Source organism: Anastrepha obliqua, chromosome 2, assembly GCF_027943255.1.
Source record: "Anastrepha obliqua isolate idAnaObli1 chromosome 2, idAnaObli1_1.0, whole genome shotgun sequence".
Lineage (NCBI taxonomy): Eukaryota > Metazoa > Arthropoda > Insecta > Diptera > Tephritidae > Anastrepha > Anastrepha obliqua.
This window is the reverse complement of record NC_072893.1, coordinates 97,437,932-97,464,123: the sequence shown is the minus strand read 5'-3', so window position 1 is coordinate 97,464,123 and position 26,192 is coordinate 97,437,932. Positions and strand designations below refer to the sequence as shown.

At 36.8% G+C, this 26,192-nt stretch overlaps 1 protein-coding gene across 1 annotated transcript; it reads right to left on the bottom strand.

The window, feature by feature from the left end:
- Positions 1 to 10,111: 10,111 nt before the first annotated feature.
- LOC129238285 (cAMP-specific 3',5'-cyclic phosphodiesterase-like) lies at positions 10,112 to 25,386 on the bottom strand. The gene is made up of 3 exons (XM_054873323.1): positions 25,273 to 25,386; positions 18,838 to 20,384; positions 10,112 to 10,121 (listed from the first exon to the last, which is right to left on the bottom strand). Exons 1-3 carry the CDS (start codon positions 25,384 to 25,386, stop codon positions 10,112 to 10,114), a joined length of 1,671 nt encoding a protein of 556 aa, XP_054729298.1.
- Positions 25,387 to 26,192: the final 806 nt, after the last annotated feature.

Here is a 26,192-nt window from a genome sequence, read left to right as displayed (position 1 = left end):
TTTAGTTTATTTGTGGTTAGTGGAGAGGGTGAAAAATAATTTGCAGAAGTTGAGCTTTATGAGACAAGAGAGGTGTTGAGACAAAACAAATGGGAAACTAAACACATTCTAGAAAAATAAAAAACATAATACAATTATAAATTTGATTGATATGAGTTAAAAATAGTCCCAAATAAATAAGATATAAATAATTTTAAATTATGGAAATAAAAAAGTAAAGCATTTTAAATATTGAGCAGAGAGTTAGATAAAAAAAAATGAATACTTAAGCCCATCTGCAATGAAGTAAAGGCAACACATCAGCTAGCCAAACACAACAGTCACGACTTTCGAAATACATCGAAATTAATTTTTTTACCATTCAGCTGAGTAAATAGGAACTTAGACAATAATGCATATTCGTTATGTTAATAAACAGGGAAGTTAAATATAGATAGTTACAATGCCAATGTGATTTCAAACATATAAAGTACTTAGTTACAATTTATTTCACAAGGTTTTGGTTCTCACACGACCGAATTCCGTAAAAAATATAAAAAGACCAATTTTACAAATATTTTCAACAGTTAATTGCGTAAGATCATTACGAATATTTAATAAGAACTACAATATTAAGAAAAAATACAAAATATACACAAAATGAAACTATTTTTATTAGTTATCTTCACATATTTGGCTATTTCAAATGTATGTGCTGCCTCTGTGTATGAATCAACCAATGCTCCGGAGTCTTCAGAAAAATTCGACCCTTCTGATGAATCAATAGAAAATTCCGCCGAATTAGAAAAATCTTTGGAAAATGATTCTGATTACTTAGAAGAATCTAAGGATTTTAAGGAGGAGAATAGAATTGAATCTGAAGATAAGCAAGACGAGGCTGAAGGTATCACCGAGCCATATTATGGTGACGACGAAGCTGAGAGTAATGACAGCGTACAAAATACTGGACCAGAAGATTCGGTCGAAACAACTGAAGACAAGGATGAGCAGGAAGGTGATGAAGTTGATGATGAGAAACTAAGTGATGAGGATTTAACTGAAGAGGAAGGAGTGGACGCTGGCAAAGAAGACGGTGATAAAACTACTAAAGGAGGCGATGGATTAAAAAATGAAGAAGGTGAAGAAGATTTCATTGATATGGAGGATGAACATGGACACAAAGATGAAGAGAACTCAAACGAACATGGCTCATGCAAAGAAAACTTAGGTTTTGAGAGTAACTAAATCGGCGACAACGAGAAGATGATGATTGATGAAGGCAATAATGTTATAAGTAATAAGGAAATTCTAAAAGATTACAAAAGGAATGAAAAGAAGACGAAGGATAAAAAGAAATATTATGGAGACAGGATGAGAACACCGCCATATTTTCATATTCACAAGGAAAATTATCAAACTAGTTTTCAAATTCAGTTATGGAAAAAAATTCTTAAAACCGATGTTTATTCTAGAACTTATTTAAAAAATCTTTTAGAAGTGTACTTTATTATCTTTAAATTTATTTAGGTTTCACCTTATAATGCACACAAAATCCAAAAAAGTTTTTAAAAATTAAATTAAATGAAAAAACACTCGATCATGGTTTGAATTTGCATCTTAAATTTTATAACAGACCACAGCAAAAAAAGCCGAAGCAGCGGAAGCCTGTCCCATAAGAAGACTGAGGGGTAAACCCAAGCCTAAGTGGTGGACGGTTGAACTAAGCAAGCTTCAAAAAACAAGCGTGCTTCTTTTAATGAGGCAAAGAAAACACGTCTCGCAGAAGATTGGAAAAGCTATAAAGATGTTCTGAAAATCTGCCAGAAGGAAATCAGAAGTGCCCAAAGGCCATCTTGGAAATCCTTTTGTGAAGAGGTTGAGGGGGCAACTGAGACCTCCAGACTTCATAAGATTTTAGCGGGAAGTCCTCAAAATTGGGGACTGCTACAGAAAAGTGATGGCACTTTCACTACAACCAGTAAAGAGTCTTTAGAACATTAACTCGACACTCATTTTCCAGTCAATTACTGCAGCACTCACTAATCTTGGGATAGCGCCGGGCTTGGTAGGCTTCATTGGCAAAATGCTAAATAGCAGAATCATTGAAGTGAAACTAGGAGAATCGGTACTCAGGAGATTGGTAAGTAGAGGTACACCGCAAGGTGGAGTCCTCTCACCGTTTTTATGGAACGCAGTTGTAAATAAACTTCTGTTAATATTGGAATCGGTGGGCTGTAAGCTGATAATTTACGCCGATGATGTTTTTATTGCTGTCTCTGTCAAATTTGTATCTACATTAAGACATCTAATACAAAATGCTCTAGACATACTTTCTAGGTGGGCAGAAAAGTCTGGTCTAGGTTAGGTTAGGTTGATATGGTTGCCCAGGGAATGGGCACACTTGGGCGAAGAACGATTCGTCCTTTGTGATGCCATTATGGACGGGTGAGGCGGGAGAGAAAGACCGATGGGATACAGGGAGAGGGCGGGGAGAGGTGGTGCTGGGATGGTTAGGAGCGTGCGGATTACGAACGATGACTATGTTTGCGTCGACCGCTTTATGCTGCTGATGAAATTCATCAGATTTTTAATGTCAGCGCCAGCTATATCAGCAAAGAAGGAGCCAAAATGCATAGATCTTAGGCCCGCCAGAGCAGGTGCTGAGATGATTCCACCTCATCCTCCATACATTCAGCGCAAAAAGGGCTCGAGGTGATTCCAAGTCTCACAGCATGCATTCCTCGTGCATTGTTTCCTGTGAGAAAACCCACGAGATTAGAGAGCTGATATTTTCTCAGCCTCAGAAGCTCGCCCGAGCGCCTCCAGTCCACACGTGGCCAGAAGGATTTCGCAACCTTACACGTTTGTGTACTTGTCCAGTAGACCGGAGTGAAATACGTAAATTTTTTCAAATCATATCGTAATAGCAGGGAAAAGTTGCTACATATCAATACAAATTCAGGAAAAAAAAGAAATTTCAAATCGGTTAATATCTTCCGTTCGCGCATTGCATTTAAAATTTACAAATTTTATAATAAATTGAACAAATATTCGAAAAATTGTAAGAGGTGGAAATGATGTTAGATAAAATTCATTTTTTGTAGACTATTACAACATTAGGTATAGTTTGAAAAGAAAAACGTCTACCGCTCTATCAAAGCCCCTACAGCCCCTGAAAAGAAGTGGAAAATGTCATTTTTTGTATAAATTTACGTAATTGCGGGTGGTTAGTTTCTCTATTTTAATTTTTGTATAAGTCTTCTTGAGTATATAAGTAGAATAAATTATTCCCCTCTTAGCGCGCCCACTAACCACACTATCTTAAAGAAGTTTTGTACAGCTCTTGGCCCGCCCTTTTTGGACGACTCAGAACTCACCGCGTGAAGGTGACTGTACTACGAGTTCCACCCACTCCCTTCCCAACCAACCAACCAAAGATGAAAAATTATTTATTCGGGAGTGGCAAAGTCTGCTTTAGTGTCAAATTAAGGCATAACTGTACGAGAAGTGAGTGCTGCTCTTATAAACCCATCACGTCTCTCGTTCCCATACACTTTTGAGGACGCTTGAGTTACTAGTTTTACGCAACGCTCCACAGCTTGCATATGGCATGGAATATTTGTTAAATCTATGGTTAATTTAGGTTTTTCTTTATCAGAAATTAATTGCAAGATATCTTCAGAAGAAAGGATGTCTAAAATTGGGGGGCAGGTAAGTTTCATTTCAGACCAATTAATTAACTCAAAATATTCATTTGCTTCAAAGTTCAGTTTAGGAACCAAAAAGTTTCTAATATTTTTGTCTACTACTCAATGCTGAAAGTGCTATGTATAAAAAGGGAGCTCGATCTTTAATCATTTACAACTTCTACAAGTTTTCGTAAATCAGCTAGATTTGGGATAAAATTTGTAAATTTTAAATGCAATGCGCGAACGGAAGATATTAACCGATTTGAAATTTCTTTTTTTTCCTAAATTTGTATTGATATGTAGCAACTTTTCCCTGCTATTACGATATGATTTGAAAAAATTTACGTATTTCACTCCGGTCTATTGTCCAGCGCTCGCTGAGTTGGTGCGATGCCCATCTTTCCAGGAGCAGACCGCAGGTAGTCAGGGGGATCCCAATGCTCTCCCTTCGCGGGGAAATCACCTCGCATGTCCCTTGTCTGGTCTAGGAGTCAACCCAGACAAAACACAACTCATATTATTTACTAGGAAACACAAAATCCAATTATGCTCAAGGGGGAAGCTATTGTGATTTCGGAAGAAACCAAGTACTTGGGACTAAACATAGATAGGAGACTGACTTGGAAGTCAAACATCTTAGAAAGAGTCAGGAAAGCGAACCTAGCTTTTTATGCCTGTAAGAGAGCTTTAGGTAAGACCTGAGGAATTAAACCTAAGGTTGCTCATTGGCTTTACACTGCTGTCGTCAGACCCATTCTTTTATATGTTGTCTGGTGGTGTGCTATGCAGAAAAAAACCTATTTTAATTTATTGAATAAGGTGCAGAAATCAGCGGAATTAGCAATATGTGGCGTCATGAAAACCACGCCATCCATGGCTTTGGACATCATACTACATCTGTCACCCCTAGATCTCTTCTGCAAATACTCAGCGGCCTGCTCCGCTTTAAGGCTCAAAGCGAGCTCACAATGGAGGACTGTCACACATGGACATTTAAACATCTTAGACTCCTACACGGATATACCCAGTGACTGTGCTTATCACCCTCCCATTCTTTACTTCGAAAGGAATTTCCTAATGAAAATCCCTTCTAGACTGGAATGGCTTGAAGAAGATCCAACACCCAACACACCCGTTAAGATCAACACGGACGGATCCAAAATGGACACCGGTGTAGGATCAGGGTTATTTTGCGAAGAGCTTTCTATTAGTGAATCCTTTAAATTACCGGATCACTGTAGCGTTTTTCAAGCGGAAATAAACGCTATTCATGAAGCCTTAAAATGGTTAAAGATAAACAGAACATCATCAACGGATATCTGCATTCTATCAGACAGCCAAGCTGCCCTACGAGCCCTGGATGCATTCCAAACAACATCAAGGGGTGTCTTACGTTGTCGTCAATCTCTAAATGAGATGGCCAAACAATATGGTATAATCTTATGTTGGGTTCCAGGCCACAGAAATATACCAGGGAACTGTAGGGCAGACCAACTTGCAAGAGAAGGTAAAAGTATGCCAGACATAAGTAATTTTATGGAGATATTTCTCGCAACTTGTAAGCTTCTCATTAAGGACGCATTAAGCAGTTCTGCAAATCAAAGATGGATTGGCGTTAACAACTGTGAAATTGCTAGGCAAACATGGCCAAGGCTAAATTTACGTCTGTCCAAGAGTATTATAAAACTGAATAGACTTCAAATCAGGACCTTAGTAGGGGCCCTCACAGGGCATTGTCTCATAGGAAATCATGCAGAGAAATTAGGCGTATACACGCATGATTTCTGTCGTAGCTGCAGAAATGAGGAGGAGTTGGAAACAATTCAACACCTTTTTTGCACATTCCCAGCTCTAGCCAGAAACAGGAACCGATTTTTAAAATCCTACTTCTTAACGAATATAGATAATCTATACATCTTAGATATCAACAAACTTTCACGCTTTGTCAAAAGCTCAGGATGGTTTAATACTCGTATGGAGAGGGCAATGTAGCCCAGCCCCGCGGCCCACAACGGACGCATTTCGTGGCTAAGTGGCATCGTTGTTTCTATGTGCGATGCGGCTGCCAAACCTAACCTAACCTAACAGCAAAAATTGGGCTCTAACACCAGTTCGCACACGTCGATTTGACTACGCTAAGACGATTACCGAACTTAGTGGACAAAAGATTGCTTGTTTGATGGATTGTATGACATGGTGCACCATTAAGTTTGAATCAAAGATCGTCTGTAATAGAAATGACAAAGCTCCAGTCCAAAGGATTCACCAAACTCTCACTCCATAATCACGAGGGGGATTCTCGATCCCTAGATCAGGAAATTTAAGGGAGCCCGGTGATCTAGAACTGGAAAATGTAGGATATTTTTAGGATTTATTTTACAATAAAAAAGGAAAAACGATATTTAATTTTTTTAGGCTTTTTATTTAAGTTCTTTTATACACAAAAATTATTTTTTTTTTTTTTAATTTAAAAAATGGCGCTGAAGTCGACCTTCTAGAAAAATTTGACCTGAACGGTGTATGGATAACACCTGTTTATCTGAAATACAAAAACTAAAAACAAAAATTAATCAGTATGGCTGTAGCTATGTCCCCTACTAAAATGAAAAAAAAAAAAACAAAAACAACTTTTACAAAAGGGCGCGGTATTGAATTTGACACTCTAAAAATCGAATTTTTTTCAGTTTTTTAATCAAAAAAATACGCCATTGATGTTGTGAACCACATTTTAAAATTTTAGGCGATTTGGTTGAATAGTTTTTTTTTTTTTTTGACAACAAGAAAGTAGTTTTTTGACAACAAAAATGCAGTTTTGAGATAATTGAGTTTAAAGTTTTGAGAGTGGATGTTTTCCACTGATGCAGCTGCGTGAAGAATCGGAATGTACCTGCTAAAATGGCTGTAGAATCGAAAATACTGGAAATATCCTTCCAAAAATTTTACAGAATATTCTTAAAAGCCTATACTTTTGAAATATCAAAAAGAACATACTAGCATAGGTTCCGTATATCATATTTTTTTCAATAAACCCACAACGAAGAAATTGATTATTTTGGAAACAAGTTGGCAATATTATCCCACTTTGTTTTAGCGCATAAGTTGCATGCTCGATTCGCGGTGTAATTGAATGGAATGGTAGTACTGGCGGACCACACACATCTTCAGCATAGAGCTGGAGACAAAGCTGCAGAATTTACTCATCGAAAACACATTTTGTTGAATAATATAGAAAATATCGATATGCGACCGAAAAAAACCCAATTTCGAAAATAAGCTCAATTCGAAGTCCACGGTAGATCCACGTTGAATTGATTTTAACAGAATGCACAAAAAATTACGGCTGATGAACAGAAGTGAATCAATTATTTTTGACCAAAAAGAGCACTGAAGATCAATCACCCTTCAATAAACACATTTGCAGATCCTGTAAATTACGGGGCGTACAAATATTGTTATTTTGATGGACATTAACCCATCTCTCTTTTTCAATCGCTTAGCTTTACTCTGTACACTGGTAGAACAAAAAGAGCCTGTCTTTTTGTACAAATGAACTTTCAAACTTAAGGCAAATACTCATGAAGGGCTTATTAGTTAGATGGAAATTGCACTTTATTGGAACAATCTTTGTTCATACGATAAAATAGTTGTCGCAATTTTTTAGAGGTGAAGAAGCATAGATGGAAATAAAAGACAGAAAAATGTTTTTAATATCCATAAGAGTAGGTTTCAGAGATTATTCTATTCCTTTAAAATTTGAATATGTTGCGCACCAAATGGAGATTTTTCTGATTTTTTGGAATTATAAAGTAAACGAGGATAACTTTCAAACGTGGCCGGAACCTGAGTCTTTAATAATGTATTACAAAGTCAAACTAATCTAAAACCAACAGAGATGGTCAATCGTAAAAATAAATATAATTTCAAATGTTTACAATATATAGGGAAATAGGAAAGAAGAAGAGCCAAAGTTGAACCAAACTTATCTTCGGCAAAGGGAACAACCTTTATATGTTTGTATAAGCCATACAAATGTAATTTAAGTGGAATATTGAGGACTTATACAAACATCGAAATGGGTAAAGGGGGGATCGGGGACTTTTTACCTCGGGCCCGGAGTTCTCAGAGGGGCCCGGACTCGAGAGTAATTCCGAATTATATGAAGTAGACATAATTGGAAAGGGCCCGCATTTGCAATTTTCCCCCGGGGCCCGGATATGCTCTCTACGACCCTGTGTATACCTATATATCGGGTGTTTTTTAGCTACATTAGAACTTTCGATATCGATAAGTATGGTTTAATAGCTGAGGATGATAAACCGTATTGTCATTTCTCTTCAGTAAGGTTTCGTAAGTCATCGTGAATCATTTAACGCTAGAACAACGGAACCAAATTGTGGAAATTTACATTGAAAAAATAAATCTGTTCACGAAGTTCATAAGGCAAAGTGTTGAAGAAGACGTTGAAATGCCGATTCGTCGTCGTTCTGAACTGGTTGTCCTTGCCCCTCGGCTTAGTGGAAAATTTTACGGATCTTTGCTTACGTGCCTATGAAGAACAGTATTTGCAAGACTATTGTTTGCACCCCATTTTTGCTCATTGGGAACATTTAGATTTATTATTCAGATTTATTTGAAAAAGCAATCAAAAATTGGACTGAGCTAATGGACCATGTATCTTGTAGCGGTCATATGTCGGACATTATATTCAAAAAATAAAGCGATGGAATTAATTATCAGATTATAAGAAAAAAATTCATTCCAACAATATTTATGCTTTTTATAATCATTTCAAGTTCTCAAGCTCTTCAAAAACACCCTTGATATACATATAATTAGAATGGCAAATCAATATAACTAATAATAACTATTTATTGTAAAGGCAGACATTAAGTATGACAGAGAATATTAATATCTGTAAAGCTGGTGGCCGCCGTAGCCGAATGGGTTGGTGCGTGATTACCATTCGGAGTTCACAGAGAGGTCGTTGGTTCGAATCTCGGTGAAACACCAAAATTAAGGAAAACATTTTTCTAATAGCGGTCGCCCCCCGGCAGGCAATGGCAAACCTCCGAGTGTATTTCTGCCATGAAAAAGCTCCTCATAAAAATATCTGCCGTTCGGAGTCGACTTGAAACTGTAAGTCCCTCCATTTGTGTAACAACATCAAGACGCACGCCACAAATAGGAGGAGGAGCTCGGCCAAACACCTAACAGAAGTGTACGCGCCAATTATTTTTTTTTTTAAAGCTATTTGCAAACACGAAACCATATTTTAGAACCTACCTCTTTCTTTAGCAGCTATTTGTGAAAACTCAAAGCAGAAGAAGTTTTTACATACACACCAGAAATCCAGAGTATTCAGTTAGAAGAAAGTTCTGATGGAGCAACAAACAGTGGTAATATTCCGTACATCTGGCATAACTGACCTCGGTGATACGAGTAGCAGAGATAAAAAAATGAAATGTCAAACGAACCAATAAACATAAATGCACAGGTGAATACACGGAAGTCAACTTCGTTTATAACCCAGATGTTTCGTATATTTACTATATATAATATCTATTGGTATATTTGTACACATAAACCGGAAAAATACATACGTTAGGTGTAATATGTTTACAAATTTATTCATTGGGCATAAAAGTAGCGCAAACAAAATTAAATACTACAACCACAAAAATCCATGTGAATAATGAAGGTTATGGATAGAGTAAGCATATTAATTAAAAATGAACGTTAAATGTTTCACAATTTCTTGTTGCTTGCCGTAAGCTTGGCTACCTGTCTCATAAAAAATTGCAAAAGAAACCGAAATCTATTACTTCGTATAAAACAACCCAAATACGCCGCAATAAGATAATAGTTCAAGCTGGAACTTTGAGAGTATAAGTTCTATGAGGATGGCTCCGAAGGTGCCAATTGTATTTTTAGCCGTGTTTGTGTTTGTAGCTTTAGCAAGCACCAGCATCAATGCGGCAGAAACGAAAACTCCAGAAGTCGCTTCAGAAGTTGCTACAAGCTCTCCATCTGAAGATGGTGATGATTATTCCGGTGATAGTAATGAGGATCCCGAAGGCGATACCAACAATCCATCTGAAGAGGCGGGTGAGGGTAACGATAACACAGATGTTGATAATCCGGCAGATGCTGAGGATTACAGTGATAATGGTGATGACGGCACGACAGGAACTGGAAATGGTAGAAGGCGGAGGAAGAAAGGAAAAACTGGGGCACAGCGTGGCAACAGAAAAGGCAGAAGTGGATCTAAAGGACGTGTAAAGCGTAATGGACAGAGTCGAGGACAAGGTAAAAGAAAGCAGCGTGGTGCAAATCGCCGACGTAATGGAAATAGGGGCGCTAAAAGACCACAACGCAGTAAAAACAGAAATAATAGGGCGCCCAAAAGAAGAAAGAAGGGAAGAAAGGGCTAAGTTTCAAATCATTTAACGAGATCTGTTAATATTGCGAGAGAGAAAATACATATTTAATTGATTTTAATAAATTGAATTAAATCAATTCATCGCACTCGCGTTTGATTTGCTTTAACATTCGGTTGGCCAATTCTAAAATGTTCGCGTGCGTTTACAATCAACTGATCTACAGTTAGTAACATATATAAGTATACAGGAGCCTGATTTATGGAATTGTTTGACGCTAACACTTTCCTTAATATGTAATCAAAATATTTTACAGATGGTAATTGTGTACTAGGGTAAGCTTTCATATGCGCCTTAATTTAGCTGTAAATTTAAGGTACAGTTATCCACGCTTTGCTTTGTTTGATGCCAGCGAAATTTATGTCCCAAAAGTTAGTATACAGCAAACGATTGTTCAGTTAGCATAACATTTACTTTTACGTATTGATTAAAAAAGTTAAAGCTATTAAAAGGAAATAATTAAAGTGAGTATAAAAATTTAGGGAACTAAGTTTTGTATTCATTTTTGCGACATTTTTAGTAATGGCACCAAGAGGAACAGAGCTTTCCGACGATTTAAAAAAACTGATTATAAAATATCGCAAGGAACATAAATCATTGCGCAAAATCGGACGTTTGATAGATAGGAGTTTTACTACAGTTCAAAAGATTGTGAATAAATATAAAAGTGCGAGAAGCATCACTAATAAAGAGCGTTGTGGGCGTCCGCCGTTCTTAAGTCTCAGAGAAAAAGCTTAGTCGTACGGAAAATCAGGACAAACTCCAAAATAAGTGTCCCCAAATTGAAATTTGAAGTTGAAAATGAGGCTGGAAAATAATTTATCACCGCAACTATTCGCCGGGGTTTGCATAGTGCTAGTTATCATGGGAGCAATGTTAGGAAAAAACCCTTCGTGAGTAGTGTCAATCGGAGTAAACGGATTTCATTCGGAAAATATCATGAAAAATATGACCAAACGTTTTGGAACCAAGTCATATTTTTGGCTGAGTGTAAGTTCAATATCTGTGGATCTGATGGCCGCTATGAAATTGGGCCTTGGAGGAACGTTTATCTTCCAGCAGGATAATGACCCCAAGCACACATCCAACATTGTACAAGAGTGGCTGTTTTACAAAGTGCGAAAACAGCTGAAAACACCGCCACAGCTCCCGCATACCAACCCAATCGAATATTTATGGGAACATTTAATGCGGCAAATACGTAAACATCCGATTAGAAATAAGCAACAACTGAAAAACGTGCTTCAAGAGGAATGGAATAAAATACCACCAGCTGTAACTGAAAACTTGGTGAAATCAATACCATCACGACTTAGAGCGATTGTAAAGTCTAATGGTTATCCTACCAAATACTAGGATTTGATTTAATTATGTTTTTGATTACACAAATTAATAATATGATGAACTGTATACTTACTTTTCAGACATGAATTTTTAAAAAGTTTAATATAAAAAGCTATAATTTTGTTCCTTTTTTTAATTTTGCCATTATTTGGATTAAATATGATTTTTGTATTTCATTCATGTAAATAAAACACAATTTTGTTAAAATATTAAATTAAACATTGGTAAGACGCAAGCTATCTTTTTCACTAGAAAAAGAAGTCATTGTTTTATACCAAGTACAGGTTTGAAATTAGGTAGTTATGATATCCCGTGGGCCAATACCGTACGATATCTGGGGGTGATTTTTGATAAAAAAGTATCTTTTTGCGATCATGTAAATTTGGCGATTAAAATGTTATATCCCCTAATAAATAGACGCTCAGGCTTAATTGATGAAAATAAGCTAATAATTTATAAGTCTATATTTCAGCCAATAATATTATATGCCTGTCCAGCCTGGAGTAATATCGCAAAGTCACATGTTAAGAAACTGCAAATCTGCCAAAATAAGGTACTCAAAATGATGCTACGACTCCCATGGCATTTCTCCACCAGAAAGCTTCATGATGAATCAAAAACTAAGATTTTGTCAGATCAAATACAAAATTTGACTAAAAGATTCAAAATTCGTTCCAGTTTTTCGGACAATCTACTAATAACTGAACTTTCTTAATGTTCAATTAGGCCCTGGTACTTAAATGCGTACAGATTAACCCTAGCTTGTAAGATGTATAGCGGAGGTTTTTCATAGTAGTTTTTTCCTTCGAAAAAAAAGAAAAAATCGGTTAAAAAACCAAACCTGTGATAAATATACAAATATAATGATGTAGAATTAAGATTTATATCATATTCTGTAAATTGTGCGATAACATAAATTTTGTAACGTTTTCTACTTAATAAACTCTTATCTATTTTGTTATAACTTAGGTCGTATGAAGGAATCGATTGGTGGAAAATTGAAAACGTGTTCGGTGTATACTTACTTCTGTTACTAACTGTATATAAATAAATAATTTCAAAAGTTGTGAATGTGAGTGAATTGCTGATAATTTGTATATTATCATATTAAAAATTGTATTTAAATATTATTTGGAAAAGGAAAGAAAACTAAAAATTTAATGGCTTAAAAAGGAAATTTTGTTTTTTGGTTTTTTTACTTTATATAAAATAAACTTTAACTTTTCATATAAAATAAAGTAATAAAATTTATTGTCAACTTACTAATGAAAAAAAGCATGAAAAATCGGTATAAATATATAGATTAATTGCAAGACTTAGCTTTAGTTGAAAGCTATTTTGTTCTTACCAAACCTTTCAAACAGTCGAATAGTCGATGATAAAATTCAATGGGATGCACAATTAATATTTTTTTATCTATATATATAAAAATTAAGCCGAAAAAAAGTGTGCATTTGTCTCCGGTAATCTCAGCAACGCGTGTAAGGAAAACAATGAAAGTTTCACACATTGTTGGTGTTGCTTTGGCAAAGGTTTCTGTGAAGTTTGGTTGAAATCCGATAACGCGTGTGTGTGCGGTGCGCCAATTAAGTGAGTGTGTTTTTGCTATTTGCCGCACGTATTTTTTGTACCGCACATAGCATTCATTAGAATTGAATACATTTTGGTCGTGTGTTTGATTGGGCCGATTATTATGAAATTTGGTATATATAAATATTTTTCCACGGTCTCGAGATATAACCGAAAAGGTGGACCAAGGTACCCTTGGATGTGTTTGAACAATATGGGTATCAGATGGAAGCTGTTGATGAAAGCTTTTAAGTGAAGTAATTTTTACTGCCCGTTTCCGGGATAAAGAAAGGAGATGGAGCTGGAGATGGAAGAGGAACAGGAATAGCTACAGGAAGAGGAAGAGGAATACCACTTATTATTAAAAATTAAAAAAAAAAGTCAAAAGAAATTTTAAAATGTTACATATCCGCTTATTATATAAACGTTAATCTGAAGTCAGTTAATGTGAAAAATTCATTGTATCATTGTTGGCGTGATTGGTGATCGTTTCCTTAATTTTTTGCAGAAAGTTTATGCTAATATGAGATATTACCTATATCATTCATATATTTACGTATTACCTGTCTACTCACAAATATACGGTTGAAGCAAATATATGTCAGTTTTTTTACTTCGCCTGGAAAGGTTTATAAAAATTTAAGAAGAGTAAATAGAACTTATTTTATATCAGACTTCACGCAAAAAAGTCATTTGCACCTGAACACATAGCTGGGTTAAAGCGGGGGGGGAATAGAACAGTTCTCTTCTCCTTCTCCGCTTTTTCGCACACGTAATTGTATGGGATGAGTGCACAATGGCACATAAAAAGTCACTGGAAGCGCTTGATAGGACATTACGAGATTTACGTAGTAAAAATGAAATGTTTGGTCGTGCCTTAGTGCTGCTGGCAGGTGATTTTAGACAAACACTGCCTGTTATTCCTCAAGCTACTGTAGCAGATGAATTGGTGCATGTTTGAAATCATCATATTTGTGGAGACATGTTCAAACACTCAAACTAACTACAAATGTACGTGTTCTAATGCAAAATGATCCATCAGCTGCTGAATTTTCACAGCAACTATTGGATATTGGAAATGGCAAAGTTCCTGTCGATAGTTTAACTGGCTTAATAACTTTACAACCAAACTTTTTTGAAATAAGTCAAACCAAAGAACAGTTAATTCAAAGTATTTTCCCAAATGTGCCTCAAAATTACAAAAATCATTATTGGCTTAGTGAACGAGCCATCATGGCTGGCAAAAATAAAGATGTGAATGAAATGAATGCGGCTATTTTGGCTAACATACCAAGTCCAGAACAAACATATCGATCCGTTGACACTGTTACAAATCAAGATGGATTACCGCCACACATGCTAAACTTGAAAATAGGAGCACCGATTATTATGTTGAGAAACATAAATCAACCACGCCTATGTAATGGTACTCGATTAACAGTTAAGAGATTGATGAATAACGTCATTGAAGCAACAATTTTGAATGGAAAACACTCTGCTGAAGATGTTTTAATACCGCGAATACCATCGGATATGCCGTTTGAATTCAAACGTCTACAATTCCCTGTTCGCCTGGCATTCGCGATTACTATTTATAAGTCACAAGGCCAAACTTTATCAATTTGGGGTATTGATTTAGAATACCCATGTTGTTCTCATGGCCAACTTTATGTTTCATGCTCAAGAGTTGGTAAGCCATCTTTATTGTTCATTTATTCAACAACGCATGGAAAAACGAAGAATATTGTAAACCAAAAAGCATTACAATAAAAAAAGTAATAAAGTAAATCACATCAAACGTTTTTTAATTGCTACTACTATTTAAAACTTCTTTCATTACTATTCATGCGCGAGAATTTTTATAAAATACACACAGTATTTTTCGGCTTAATTTAATTAATTAATCTAGATTTTTTTAAAGACGACCAGCGGAACGGGCGGGTTTTCGCTCGTTTTGTATATATTTTCCTATGTATTTTATTTGTTTTCTATAAATATACGGAAAAACACTTACTTTTCCCTTTTATAGTGCTTAAATTTTATGTTTTGATGTTGAGTCAAATTGACATTTTTCGCCATGGACTGATGAGTGTTAAGAATACACCCAATACATTTTTCGTAATATATTCGAATGACCATCAAGACATTTCATTACATTTTTGTTAAAATTGAAAGTAAACTTCAATAGACCCGTTTATCCTAAAAAGCCATTAATGATAATCATAAGGTAGTTGCAAGTTATCTGAATATTAGAAAATAATTAATATAAATTTGCGGACTCCAAATCAGCAAAATTCAAAAATACGACAAAATTAAAGAAAGGGTGGAATTCTACTATTTTTTTTTATGTTTTTTAATCCCTGCTTAATACCGTGAGCTACAAGTCCATTCATACCATAGGTCCGTGCATTGTTTTTTAACAATATTCACACTGTTTTTTATGTTATATCATACACAGATGTTTTTTACATATAACGCAGGACAAAGTTTACAAAATATATCTATAGCAATTCTTGGTCACTTTAAACTTGCTAAAATTCAATAATTTTTGAACTGTATACCTTAAAGTTTAGTGAAAGTTCTGATTAACAATTTTTAAATTAAATTAATCAAAATTGAACATTTGTTGGTTTTTAAACACTCTGTACAAATTTTGATATTTAAAAAAAAATTTTACTTAAAACAATTTTAATGCCTTTGTTGATCGTAGAGGCAGAGCGAAGAAAACTCGATCAAGGATTTTAGTTAGCCTTTTGTTCATAGGTTTGCTCCAAAAAGGAGCTTCAAAATACACGCATCCTAGGCGTAATATTTAATGACGACCTGTTTAACAAAAAATAGAAAACTCCGGATTCCACTTAAATCAATTAAATTACCAAGAAGCAGATGCAAAACAGTCCGTGCGCATAACCCATATCTGTATGTATATTTGAATACATTTAATAACATAATTATGTATGTTGCCGCAACATTGCCGACAGTTTCACCATACTAATAAAATAATATGTTTTGCTTGCTGTCAGTTATGGCATCACTTGCTTCTTTAAACCAGCAGGACGTCCAGTACTCAATTTGTAGTCAATTCATTCTTGCAAGCGTTTGACATTCATAGTCAATTGAGTAACTGTCATGGTGGGCACGTGCCGCCACAAATGTCACACAGCAGCAACGAACGTCAGTAGAGCAAATTAAGTTTATTCATGTAGCATATTTAAAGGGGCGAGTTAAAATTGGCGATGCACGTTCTGTAAAAAATTTGTATTTTGTTTTTACTTATTTATTTAAATTTACGATTACAAAAACCTTACGGACTAGATACAAACAGATATTTAATTAAATTTATTTCAAGTCTTGGAATGCAAAGTATTCATGCAGACCACACAGCTAGCATTAATCTAAGTGTGGTTCAAGCTTAAAATGAGGACAAATATTAAATACATAGGGTAAGATTAAATAATAAAGCATTTAACTGAAGTAGGACTTGATTGCGTTAAATCCAATTCAAAAGCATGGAAGAATAAGTTTAGCTCAAAACAGTTTCTGGATATGAGAGCGTTGGCCCAATAGCTATCATACTTCTAGGAAAAGCAAGAAATCCAAACGGCGAAGAACTCTATGGGGAATATTAAAAGCAATATTTTCTTAAAGAGGAAGGCAGTCGATAAAGGCAGATATGTTGTTGACCCATTAGAAATCAAATGAAAAGAACACATGGACCCATTTTTGAAACACAAAATCAAAGAAAAAATAATATAAACATAATTTCCAGGAGATTACAGGAGTGTACTCAAATGAATACCGCTTAAGTATGAACATACTTTCTCGACACAAAGTGCTCCTTGGCGCCGCACTCTTGAATAACAAAAGACACACCTTAACTGTTTTTCAATTTTGGTGGACCAATTCCACTTTGAAGTATGCTCGGAACCACCGACATAGACTGGCACGATTTCTTTTTGTACACAGTGACGTACATGAGTTGATCTATGGGTGCATCAATACGTATCACAGGTAAATGCCAGAAATTAGCATAACCATCTCCAAAATGTATGAAAATAACACTCACCACCACTTTTTATTACGAACATTACTATCGCAGATAATTACACAAACTACAACTATCACTAACGGGTGATTTTTTAGCTTTATCTTTTTAAACAGCTAGTTCAAACAGCTGACGCACGTTTCATGTTTTGTTTCACTGTCAAACATCTTCAGTATGGTTTATAATTTAACCATGAATCGTCTTACAAACGAACAACGCTTGCAAATCATTGAATTTTATTATAAAAATGCGTGTTCTGTTAAGAAAGTTTATCGCGCGCTTCTTCCATTTTATGGTCAGTTTAATCGATCCACTGAAGCGGCTATTCGAGCTATTGTGACTAAATTTAAAACCAAATTTACATTATTGGACATCAAAACACCAACACGCTTACGTAGAGTGCGAACTGAAGAAAATATCGTAGCTGTATCGGCCAGTGTTAATGATGAGCATCAATTATCGATTCGTCGCCGTTCGCAGCAATTGGGCCTACCGCAACGCAGGATTTTTGGTGAAAGGGCTCTTGGAAAGTTGGCCGAAGATCCACTTTTTTATCGAAAAATTGTGTTCAGCGACGAAGCTCATTTTTGGATCAATGGGTAGGTACGTAAATAAGCAGAATTGTCGATTTTGGAGTGAAGATCAGTCAGAAGAATTGCAAGAGCTACCAATGGATCCAGAAAAGGTCATAGTTTGATGCGGTTTATGGGCTGGAGGTATCATTGAACCGTACTTCTTCAAAGATGCTGCGAATCGTAACGTAACTGTGAATGGTGAGCGCTACCGTGAAATGATATCCAACTTTTTTTTGCCCAAAATGCAAGAGCTTGACTTGCATGACATTTGGTTTCAGCAAGACGGTGCCACATGCCACACAGCACGCGTGACAATGGGCTTGTTGAGAGGCGAGTTCGGTGAACATTTTATTTCACGTTCGAGGCCTGTCAATTGGCCACCCAGATCGTGCGATATAACGCCTCTAGATTATTTTTTGTGAGGCTGTGTTAAAGCTCATGTCTATTTAGACAAGCCTGCTTCATTTATAGTATGTATGCCAAAATTGGACTAAGCGGATAGACCATTTGAAGCGCAGTCGTGGTCAACATTTGCATGAAATAATCTTCAAACATTAAATTATATGGACTGTACTATCGATTTAAATAAAAATGTCATGAATTTTTCTGAATTTCGCGTGTGTTTTTTTTGAAAAACTTTCCTATAGCTCTTAAAAAATCACCCTTTACTTGATTATATTACAGGTTATAACTTACTTTGATACGTTTTGCATAGTGATTGAATGTGAAAACAACTGATTATTCACTAATCATTATTAATTTCAAAAATTTTTTGATCTTGAAAAAAAAACACAATATCCACGAAGTATTTATTTATAACTTTGAACAGAGTAATAATAATAATGACTTCTAATAGGTTAGTCACAAATGCGCACGCTAAAATGGATCATCTGTCCTTAAATGTAAGAATCAATTAGTTGGGAACGAAAATAGTAAGAAGGTATGTAGTGATAGAGAACAATTTTGTGAGCGGAGAGCAAATTCTCGAAAAATTGTGTGAACTCGCTCAAGGCGGAAGGTCTTAGCCGCTAGATCTGCCAATTTTAAGTAAAATATAATGACTTTATTCTTATTTTTCTAATAGCAAATAAATAAAATAAAATAAATGTGAAATAGGGACTTTGTAGATGTTATCATTACCACATATTTTTTAAAAGTTAATTTTTTTAATTTTTGATTCTTATAACTGTTGTACTTACCGAACATTTGCTAGAGTGTGCCGTCGATTCTTCAAATATCTACTGTGGTATTTCTGCAGATCACCAATGGAGCCCTGTTCGGCCTGCATCTTGGTGGCTGGTAGGAGCTGTGAACTGGACACGTGGGGTACCGATGACAATGAGATCCGATGTAGCCCGCTGCTGCTGGCGCTGGTTGCTGTATTGGTGTTGCTGCCGTTAGACGCGAGAGTCTCGTTTGAGGTAGCACCTCCGCTACCGCTGCCACCACCCCCACCACTACTGCTACCACCGCCTCCGCCGCCGCTACTTCCCCCACCACCAGCGCCACTACCGGTAGCACTACTGGACGCAAAAACTGAACGAGACCAACCCGATTTGTGTTGCTTACGAAATTTGAGTTTTATACGCGGCGAAGGAGTTGAAGCGCTTGGTGTGACTAATTCTTGATGGCAATGAAAAGCGCTGCTGCCACCAGCCCCGCCGCTAGTTGGCGCCGAAACCGAAGTATTTGTCGATGCTGGCGCGTGTGTACTTTCACTGCTATCACTGACTGTGTTTAATGTGCCGACAGCACTCTGCTCTGCGTCGGCGGGCGGTGAGTATTGCTGGCGGTTGCTGCTATGCTCGGACTCTTCTTCTTCTTTAATATGCGGTAGTGGCGAGGTTTGCGATTGCGAGACACGCGGCGCTGATTGTGCGGCGGGTGGTGGTGGCGGCGTTACTTGTTGTTGTTGCTGCAACGTTGCTGCGGTGGTCGTTTGGCCAATGGCAGTGGCAAAGGTAGTCACTGCCGGCACGCCTACACTAAGCGCGCTGCTGCCGCTTGCTGGTGTGCCGAGCGCGGCGTTCAAACGGGCTCCGACAAATGGCAGCTGCTGTATAGCTGCGGTCGGTGAGACACTTGCGTCACTCAAAGTTTCCGGTTCGGCTTTACGTGCCACAATACCAGTGGCAAGTGTGGCAGCTGCGATATCAGCAACGCTTAACTGTGGCTGCTCAAGTTCTTCCTCACTATCGTTTATGAGCGTCTTCAATGATATGGGTGTAGTTGCCGATGTGGCAATCGTGTCGGCAAGTGAATGTCTTTTACCGTTTGCTGCTACGGCGGCTACTTCGGCGTCGATATCAGCGTCTACGTCAGGTTCAAGTTCGGCACGGGGCGCGCTAATGGCGGTACCGTCTCTTTTTTTATCGTATGCTGCTTTTGTGCACTTCTTCTGAGCTGCAATTGAGGTAATGGTCGTGCCGTTGTTCACATCATCCACAGGCGATGTGGACGAATGGGGCGGACTTGTGGCGGGGGCTGCTGAGCCGCCCCCGCGACAAGGTATACAACAGCGAAACACTGTGCTACTAAAACACTTTGTCGGCTTTGATTTGCGCTTCTTGGTTGATGCTGCTGCTGAAGCTGAGGTCGTCGACGACGACACACAACTACCGTTTCCGATGCTGCCGCGATTGTTGGTGGCAGCACCACCGCTGGCACCACTCCCGCTGCCACTGCCACTGCCGCGTGCGCTTCCACAATTACTGTTGCTGTAGATGCTATGACTGCCACTGAATCGCTGCGAGACGAAGCAGTACGTTGGGAAATTTTACGAAAGGATAATAGTTCAATAGAATTAATGAAAAGAATTTACAAGTAGGTGCTAGAAGCTTGTTTCTGGTAGCTATATACGTATATATGTACATAGGTATTTTAAAAATTTAGAGTGAGTTATATATAACACTAAACAAATTATCGAGTTGCAATCAGTTAAAGCGAAGTATTGCACTAAAATTCAACCTGAATTATGCTAATGAGGCTGAAAGAAACGGGAAATGAGCGCATGGACTATGGAGCGCGAAAAACCCAGGTCATATGCTTATAGTTTGATTGAGCAACATTGCACAATCAATTCTAATGGTAAATACCCATTCGTTTGACGAAATTATTTGTTGAAACTAAGCACATCCAAATAATTAAGGGGTCTTTTATGTTCGAATTTATTTTTTAGAAGAATTTTTGTTTTTTGCAGTCGACACAGTTCGATGGCGTCTCTTTTAAAAGAGCCTATTTTCTAGGATAGTTTATATGATTAAGCCAGCAATAAGCGAAGATTTAAAGGATATAAGTCGCCATAAAATTGCCGAGATATATCCCCAATTATGCCTAAATATCATCCAAAAATTCACCAAAAGAATCGGCATCCATAAACGGCCATACGGCGGATATTGGAAAAATGTTATTTATATTTTATAAAATGTGGGCTTTGTGTATACGCCAATAAACATACTGAGATTTTTGTATTGATCTTGACGCTTATTGTTGATGTTGGGATTTTATTTTAAAAGCTACCTCGGATATTTATGGATATGAAACATTACCATGGATAACTCTTCTAATGTCGAGGAAAAAAGGAAGATGTTTTGTACTCCATGCGTTCCTAAGTAAAAAGAAGGTTACTAATTAGGTTACCTACAGATTCCTTATAGAGTAACTGATGCTATGTATACCTACAGTCAAAAGTTCATGAATAGACGAGAAGCGCGTTTAAAGTGACAGTAACTTTATATCATCTAAAAACTTCCTTCAAGATGCTTTTACTGCAAAGTCTTTATCATCGGGGAAGAGCTTTTGAGCAAACCTGCCGACTAAAGGTTCCTTTTAAATAAAAGATTTTTTTTTTATTTAGTTAGGGCAAATGACTGCCTTCCAACTACCAGGCTAAGACTGAATTGCCCGCCTTCTGATAGAATGGCTTTATTTTATACTTTCTTTTTGTGTGAAAAAAATGAAAAAGAATTTTGTCATTGAAATTAAAGAGTTTATTTGACAACAATGGCATTGACATTGAAATAGTTTAAATAATTTAAGTTTGAGTTCATTTACCTATTAAAAATATATTTAAAGAATTTGAAAGAAGCTTGAAAGTGAAGTGAAGGTACTCTACATTACACTGTGCAATTGAAAAATAATAAATATATTATAAATAGAATAAATTTAATTCGGAAAAAAATTGTTTTTTTTTTATTTCTATTTTTAAAAAGTACTGTTCACATTGGATTTGACAAGTATAAGTATTGAATAGCTCTGATATAAGATAAAACAAAATTGAAATTGTAACCCAATTAATCATACGAAATTTCAAATTATTAACCGGCTTAACAAAAAGAGCAAAGCGTCTGTTCAATTAAAAAATGAAATGACAAAATCTAAATATATGTATATACGAGTATACTGGTACATATATATATATCAAAATCAAATAGATGAAAAACGATATAACAATGACGGCTAAAATTGATCCTGAATAAATTTAAGCAAATTCTGTAATGGCGGCCGCCGTGGCCGAATGAGTTGGTGCGTGACTACCATTCGAAATTCAGAGAGCGAACGTCGGTTCGAATCTCGGTGAAAGATCAAAATTAAGAAAACGTGTTTTCTAATAGCGGTCGCCCCTTGACAGGCAATGGCAAACCTCCAAGTGTATTTCTGTCATGAAAAAGCTCCTCATAAAAAACCGTTCGGAGTCGGCTTGAAACTGTAGGTCCCTCCATTTGTAGAACAATATCAAGAGGCACGCCACAAATAGTAGGAGGGGCTCGGCGAAACATCCAAAGAGGGTGTATGCGCCAATGATATATATATATATAATATATATATAATTCTAAATAAATATAACTCTATAACAAACAAGACTAATTTTAATTTCATTTGCCAGGTTTTACTACGTTTGGTTTGTATTTTATTCTAAGTTTTTGGTTAGATTGACTTTAGAACAAATTTTATTAGCTTCCTCACACCGAATTGTTCATAAACCCAATCAACACACTTTTGGCTGTCAAATACTACTTTTATATATGTTATAAGCTAAATTTCTTGTGAGTGAATACCAAACTCAATGTTTAATTTCCATAGCTAATTGGTGTGAGTGGTGGTTGCTGTTTGTACCGAGATTAATTTTATCGCGAGGGAAAGCTTTATCAGGAGCAGTGTTTCTACATAAGCACCTTTATCCATTACGGAAATTTTGTCCTCATTGAAATTTACTTTATTTCACATACTTCATTCGATATACTAATTGAAATGACGCATGCAATATACACTGTATCTAAAGTACATATTTGCATTTTAGGGAACGCAACAAAATGTATAAAACAATTTATTAGTTTCGATTGAATATTGAAATAAAGTATGAGTTTATCTCATATACCGTTAAAAGTGTTGTAACCTCAAATAAATTCAATTCTATACCTGCAAAGCCAATTTAAATCGTATCCGCTTATAATATATGGGCTTGATGCTTTGCTGCTATTCCACAATTATATATCCCTCAAAGGAGATTAAAAATTTACGTTTTACGATCCCATCTGGATAAGATTGTGTCCATTTGCATTTTCATCGCTCACTAGCATTTTAGCAAGTTGGACTTCACCACAATACTTCACCACTTTAAAAACTCAACAATAAGGTGTATCCAACTACTAATTACTTTTTGCGCTTTAACTTAGTTGCATTACTTGTCTTATATTTGATGTAAGAAGTTACTATTTGGTATTTCGTATATAATTCGAAATATAATAAAAACAGCTTTCGAGTCACCAATTGTCCGGTCGCTAAAGAACTCCGCTGCCAACATTTGTAGGCAAAAGCAATTACAATTTAACGATGTTTAAGCAACTCTTAGGTTTTAGGCGCTTAACTCACAGTCGACATGCCTGGGCTAGTGCTTCAAAATATAAGTACGGATATTGTTTTAATTATTTTTTACCAGTTAAAATACCCATGCTATGCATAGCAGCAAACCATTTTGCGTATTTTCAAGTAGGTTTCTTCAAAAAGCAATGGAAAGCAGTGCTGCCAAATCTTATGGAACGTTGGATTAGACGAAATTTTTTATTACATTCACTACTCGCAGGTTAAGTCCATTGCTGCTCAGAGTGCTATTAGACTGAAGGAGTTTGGCCTTTGGAGACAACTCCCGGTAGGGCATAGCAGCATCTTGAAGCAGATCTCCCCTTCCTTCTCTGATATTCGCACCGACCTCTCCATCCGCAAACTGTGCTTTGAGGGTTGTGCTAGGGCTATCTTTCCGAGCAGGCAAGATTGGAAAGAGGGGAGAGTTGTTGCGGATATAGATGCCTCTGTTTTCACTGACGGATCCAAAATGGAATCTGGAGTGGGAGCGGGGGTCTACTCCAAATCAGCCAGCATTTCGGTATCCTATAAACTGCCGGAGACAAGCAGCGTCTTTCAAGCAGAGGTCTTCGCGATCCTGCAGGCATGCAAAATGCTTCGGGATCGCTGCTGGGAGGGAGACATTAAAATTTTTTCCGATAGCCAAGCTGCAATCAAGGCACTGTCGTCGCCGAATTGCAGCTCTATTCTCGTAAACTCCTGCAAGGAGGAACTTAAACGCCTCGAACGTGCAGGAAACATTTCCCTCATCTGGGTTCCTGGGCACAGGAATATAGAGGGAAATGAAATTGCCGATGAGCTTGCCAGGAAGGGGGCGGCAGAACCAAATCCAGCTGCCCTCTTCTCAGACATCGGCATCCCCTTGGCCGTCGTTAAAGGGAAACTACGCAACTTCTTTCTAAGAAAGGCGCAAGACAGATGGAGGTCTGTCTCATCGTGTGCCATTTCAAAATCACTATGGCCTCAATACGATATAAACAGAACGCTTAAGGTGATGGGAACCCCCCGCTATTCAATTTCCAAACTCATTGCGGTGATCACTGGCCACTGGGTGATCGGCACTCATGCGGACAAGCTTGGAATTTCGTACAACCCCCATTGCAGAAGCTGTGGGGATCCTGCAGAGAAAGAGACTGTGGAACACTTTCTCTGCAGATGTCCGGCCTTGGCGGCTAGGCGCTTGAGATTCCTCAGCGTCCCCTTTGGGGATGACTTGATGAAATTCTCCAGCCTAGATCCCTTTTCTCTCCTCCGCTACATCAACAGCACTGGATGGCTGTAGACGGTCTTATCTCCTACCTTAATCCTTTCACAGGTAGTGGTCCACTTTATGGTATCAAAACGGCACGTAAGTGCTACTTGTAGTGTACCTGGGGTACTCTTGCCATCTTACCTACCTACCTACCTACTACTCGCTAGGCGGATGGTGAATCGAAAGCTGTTTATAAATAATTTTCTAAGAATTATTTTGTTAGGGTTTTAGTCTAAATTTTTCCCTTCTTTACTTTGGAGGTACTTTGTTTTCACATCATATTTAAATATAAATTCGTACGTACATATACAAGTACATAGACTCTTTAAGTGGAACTTTATATAACTATGTTTAGTTTATATATCATTTGTTATATGCTATTAGTGCTTTATAATGCTATTATTTTTGTATAATATTCCTACGACTCTCTCATTGTCTTTATATATTTTATTATTATATTTTATATCGTTTTCTTATGCATTAATATCACTTATTTCTTTTAACTATGTTATAGCCAAACCTTGCCGCCAGCCGTCGCTTGAGTTTTCGCTGTGTGTTCAATTTGCTGTTGTTGTTCGAACTTTTGTGCGCCATTTTTAAATCCTATGTGATGGGTAATTTTGGACAAACGCATTATAAGCGTTGTTTTTTTAAGTTTCGTCACAACATTCACCTAACTAACCTTCACTTCAATTACTTTTCCATCTCTCATCCAAATGTATCGTCTTGTATTCTTACATTACTTGTGGCTTGGTTAGGGCATATTGTTTCGTCCTTTTTTTATCAAATACTTTTTTAATTTCCGGCCTTCAATACAGTTTCCATAAATTGTGTGTGGCGCAATGATTCTCTTATAGATTGCTTTATCTGCAAGAAAAAAGAGAAACCATTATTTAACAAGTTTTTTATATTTTTGCATAGGCAACTAAAGCTATCGGCTTTCGAGTTTACAGTACAAACTATTGTAAAGCTGATTATAATACAATATTAATTGATATTTAATATACAAAACTAAGTGTAAATACAATATTTAAGATTAAGTCTGCTAAAAAAATTGGGAGATATTGCAAAAATGACAGACGGGCTACAGTTTTCATTTTAAGATGTAAAGACTATTGGCCTTAGTATGACTAAGAGAACCCTTGTATATATATATATATATATATAATTGGCGCGTACACCCTTTTTGGGTGTTTGGCTGAGCTCCTCCTTCTATTTGTGGTGTGCGTCTTGATGTTGTTCCACGGCAGATACAGGGTGGGCCATGTAGTGTTTGCTTTTTGAACCACCTATTTTTTTGAGAATAGTAACACAAATGTTGACATGTAATTCATGTGCTGATAATTTACTTAAAGGTTTGACATTTACGAAATGGGACGTTATACGCTTGAGCAAAATTGGGAAATCTTGAAAACCTATTTCCACAGTGGTGAGTCTTCT

What these genes read in the sequence shown, in the direction of transcription:
- LOC129238285 (XM_054873323.1), bottom strand. Translation starts at nt 25,386, where the DNA reads ATGCGTTTGTCCAAAATTACCCATCACATAGGATTTAAAAATGGCGCA. An exon ending in AAGCGACGGCTGGCGGCAAG is followed by an intron (nt 20,385 to 25,272) that starts GTTTGGCTATAA and finishes TTCGTCTCGCAG; the next exon opens with CGATTCAGTGGCAGTCATAG.